Source organism: Etheostoma cragini, chromosome 6 (genome assembly GCF_013103735.1).
Source record: "Etheostoma cragini isolate CJK2018 chromosome 6, CSU_Ecrag_1.0, whole genome shotgun sequence".
In the NCBI taxonomy this organism is placed as follows: Eukaryota; Metazoa; Chordata; class Actinopteri; order Perciformes; family Percidae; genus Etheostoma; species Etheostoma cragini.
The window spans coordinates 3,712,628-3,716,041 of NC_048412.1; the positions used below are offsets into that span (position 1 = coordinate 3,712,628).

The 3,414-nt window shown below is 48.6% G+C and overlaps 1 protein-coding gene across 1 annotated transcript; it reads left to right on the forward strand.

Annotated features, from left to right (window-relative positions):
• The first annotated feature begins 257 nt into the window (after positions 1 to 257).
• Positions 258 to 3,168, forward strand: LOC117946692 (potassium voltage-gated channel subfamily S member 2-like). Its single transcript, XM_034874984.1, has 2 exons — positions 258 to 724; positions 1,055 to 3,168. The coding sequence occupies exon 2, from the start codon at positions 1,057 to 1,059 to the stop codon at positions 2,494 to 2,496; it is 1,440 nt and encodes a 479-aa protein (XP_034730875.1). The 5' UTR covers positions 258 to 724; positions 1,055 to 1,056; the 3' UTR covers positions 2,497 to 3,168.
• The last annotated feature ends 246 nt before the right edge of the window (positions 3,169 to 3,414 follow it).

Consider the following 3,414-nt stretch of genomic DNA (forward strand, 5'->3'; position numbering starts at 1 on the left):
CACAGATTTCCAGTCTTTGTTATAAATCTGTCTCTCCATGCAGAATACAGTAATCATACAGCAATATGCAGTTTATGGATCTAAGATTTCTGGCATAAAGGCGTTATTTTACAGTTGTGATGTCGTGCCAGTGCTTTCCGTGTGTTGGTTACTTTAGTGACTGCGCCTCGCCCCTCAGCATCCGTGATGCGGAGATCAGTTCGGGAGGGCGGTGCAGAGGGAGAGCTACGTGTTGCTGCGCAGCAACAGATAGACAGGAGAGAGAGAGAGAGAGAAAGAGAGAGAGAGGAATTCCTAAGCACAACCAAAAGCGGCTGCCAGGGTGTGCATGCTTATCAGTTCCTATGGCTGCTCTGGGAATTGACTGTAGGCTACATAAATGTTGCCGATACCTGCAACCGAAGGAGATGTAAAACCATGCGGATGCAGGATGTAAGGACTAGCAGCTACAACAAGCCTTGGGCTATATTTGAGGAGGGACCAATTTATTTCTGTCTGGAGGCAACATCATATTTGCGCCGACTCCCTTCGGACGAGACTTCCTCCTCTTCTGCCCAAGCTGAGAAAATCAACCTGACAGAGACGCTCCTGCCTGTCCTCCAGGGGACAAGCCTGTCTCCATGCGTTTATTATAGGGTCACAACTTAGCCACAAACTGCAATATCTGGAGTTGAAATGCAGAGTATTTTTCTAGTGGGATTTTGTGAACTGGAAGCGCTTTAAAGTAAGTTCCTTGTTCTTAATTTTTAAAGCCAAAGGTTTAAATTCATTGCTTTTCATGGAAGTGAGTGATTTTGGAGAAATCACGGGGTTTAAAAAAAAAATCGCATTTAGTCTTTTACTTTAAAAAGTAAAGAAATTATGATTTCAAATGATAATAATACATCTAAAATAACTCCCTTTCCCATGTCTCTCTCTCTCTCTCTCTCTCTCTCTCCCTGAACGTGCGTGTCTCTCTTTGCGCTGACTGTCTCCTTCTCTTTGTGTCAATGGGTTTTTGTCTCCCACTCGCTCTCTGTGCGCCGTGCGTCTCTGCGTGTGTCCCTCTCTCCAGACATGACAGGCCAGGCCTTGGGGAAACCAGGCAGCGGGGCTCACATGGATGACAACGCCGCCATCCGCATCAACGTGGGCGGCTTCAAGAAGCGTCTCCAGTCGGATACCCTCTCCCGGTTCCCTGAGACGAGGCTTGCGCGTTTACTCCACTGTCAGTCCAAAGAGTCCATACTGGAGCTCTGTGACGACTACGACGACACCGAAAAGGAGTTTTACTTCGACAGGAACCCAGCACTCTTCCCCTACGTGTTGAATTTCTACAACACGGGGAGGTTGCACGTCATGGCCGAGCTGTGCATCTTCTCCTTCAGCCAGGAGATCGAGTACTGGGGCATCAACGAGTTCTTTATTGACTCGTGCTGCAGCAGCGCCTACCACTGTAGGAAAATGGACCAGGACCGGGAGGAGTGGGAGGACAGGAGCGATGAAGGGAGCACTACTTCATCTTTCGACGAACTGTTGGAGTTTTACAGCGACGCCACCAAGTTTGACAAGCAGCTGCTCGGGAGCGCGCGGAGGCGCGTCTGGTTAATGTTGGATAACCCCGGCTACTCCGTGGCAAGCCGGATCATCAGCATCCTCTCCATCCTGGTGGTGCTCGGCTCCATCGCCACGATGTGCATGAACAGCATGAGCGAGTTCAGCGTGTTGGACAGTGAGGGGCAACCCACAGAGGACCCCCGTTTTGAGACTGTCGAGCACTTTGGCATCGGCTGGTTCACTCTGGAGCTGCTCGCCAGGTTCACGGTGGCCCCGGATCTTCTGCATTTCTTCGAACACCCGTTAAACATGATCGATCTGGTGTCCATACTCCCGTTTTACCTGACACTGCTTATAAACCTGGTGGTGGAGAGCAGCCCGGCGCTGGCCAACCTGGGCCGTGTTGCACAGGTGCTGAGGCTCATGAGGATTTTCCGCATCCTGAAGCTGGCCCGTCACTCCACGGGGCTGCGCTCCCTGGGGGCCACCCTCAGGAACAGCTACAAAGAAGTGGGCCTGCTGCTGCTCTACCTGGCCGTCGGGGTGTCGTTTTTCTCCGTCATGGCGTACACGGTGGAGAAAGAGGACAGCGAGGACCTCTCCACCATCCCGTCGTGCTGGTGGTGGGCCACCGTCAGCATGACCACCGTCGGGTACGGGGACGTGGTGCCGGTGTCCATAGCTGGCAAGCTGACCGCCTCGGCGTGCATTCTGGCCGGGATCTTAGTAGTTGTGCTTCCGATTACGCTCATTTTCAATAAATTCTCTCTCTTCTACAAGAGACAAAAACAGCTGGAGGTCGCAATGAGAAGCTGTGATTTCGACGAGGGGATAAAAGAGGTTCCCTCGGTCAACCTGAGGAACTATTACGCACACAAAGTCAAATCCCTCATGGCGAGCTTGTCAAACATGAGCCGGAGTTCACCCAGTGAACACAGTCTGAATGAATCAATCCACTGAAACAGTGGTGTCAAGTGCACGCGGTCAGGTTGGGTGACACTTCCATTAATGTGGCTGCATGAGGAGCTGTACAGGGTGCTGAAACCTCTGTCTCAGAAGCCCACTTCCTTCCACTGATGTCTGACCGTTTACCTCTCTGTAGCTCAGTGCAATAATGTGTTAATCTGTGTGTCAGTCACAATGAGAAAGTAAGCAAATGTACAGGACAGCCTGGATATGATAATCGCTGTGCATTATTATGGCCCCTCACCAAATAGGCCAAAATGTGACCGATTGAAAAGATGTAGTTGTTTGCAGTCCTCAACGGTGTCACATCCTCCAGCTATACAGTACTTGTTGTGATTAAATATGTCTGAAAGTAACTCCAGCTGTACCTCTTTAGAAAGAGTGTTGATGTGTAATTGTCATGTTGCAACAGCATTACTTCAGATGTGTGGTTAAAGCAAACTATTAAACAAAAGATACATAACACACTTCCTCATGTTTTTTATGTGCAGAGCAACCGTCTTCCTAAGTGTCTTACTGATAGAGATAACACATGTAAGCCCAAAGGGGGGTGGGGGGGGGGGCTTATAGTAGTGACTGACACAATGTCTTAAACAGTTTGACAGGCATTGCAACGACCATTCAGAGCTGACATGTTGAATGAATAGATATTGCAATATGTATGTCCTCAGCGTCCCCATTTCAGTTTCCTTTTTACTATAAATCAATATGTTTTACTAATAAACTGTCAGGTATTTCACGATTAATTGACAGCCACAAACATGGAATCCTATTGGTAGCAAAAGCAGATTATATATCTATGGAAATAATAGAAGTCACACTTCTTGATGATTTCTGCATGGTACATTTACCTTCAAGGAGAACTGAGTATAATATTTTAAATAAAATGTAAGGTGTGGCTACCACTGCCTG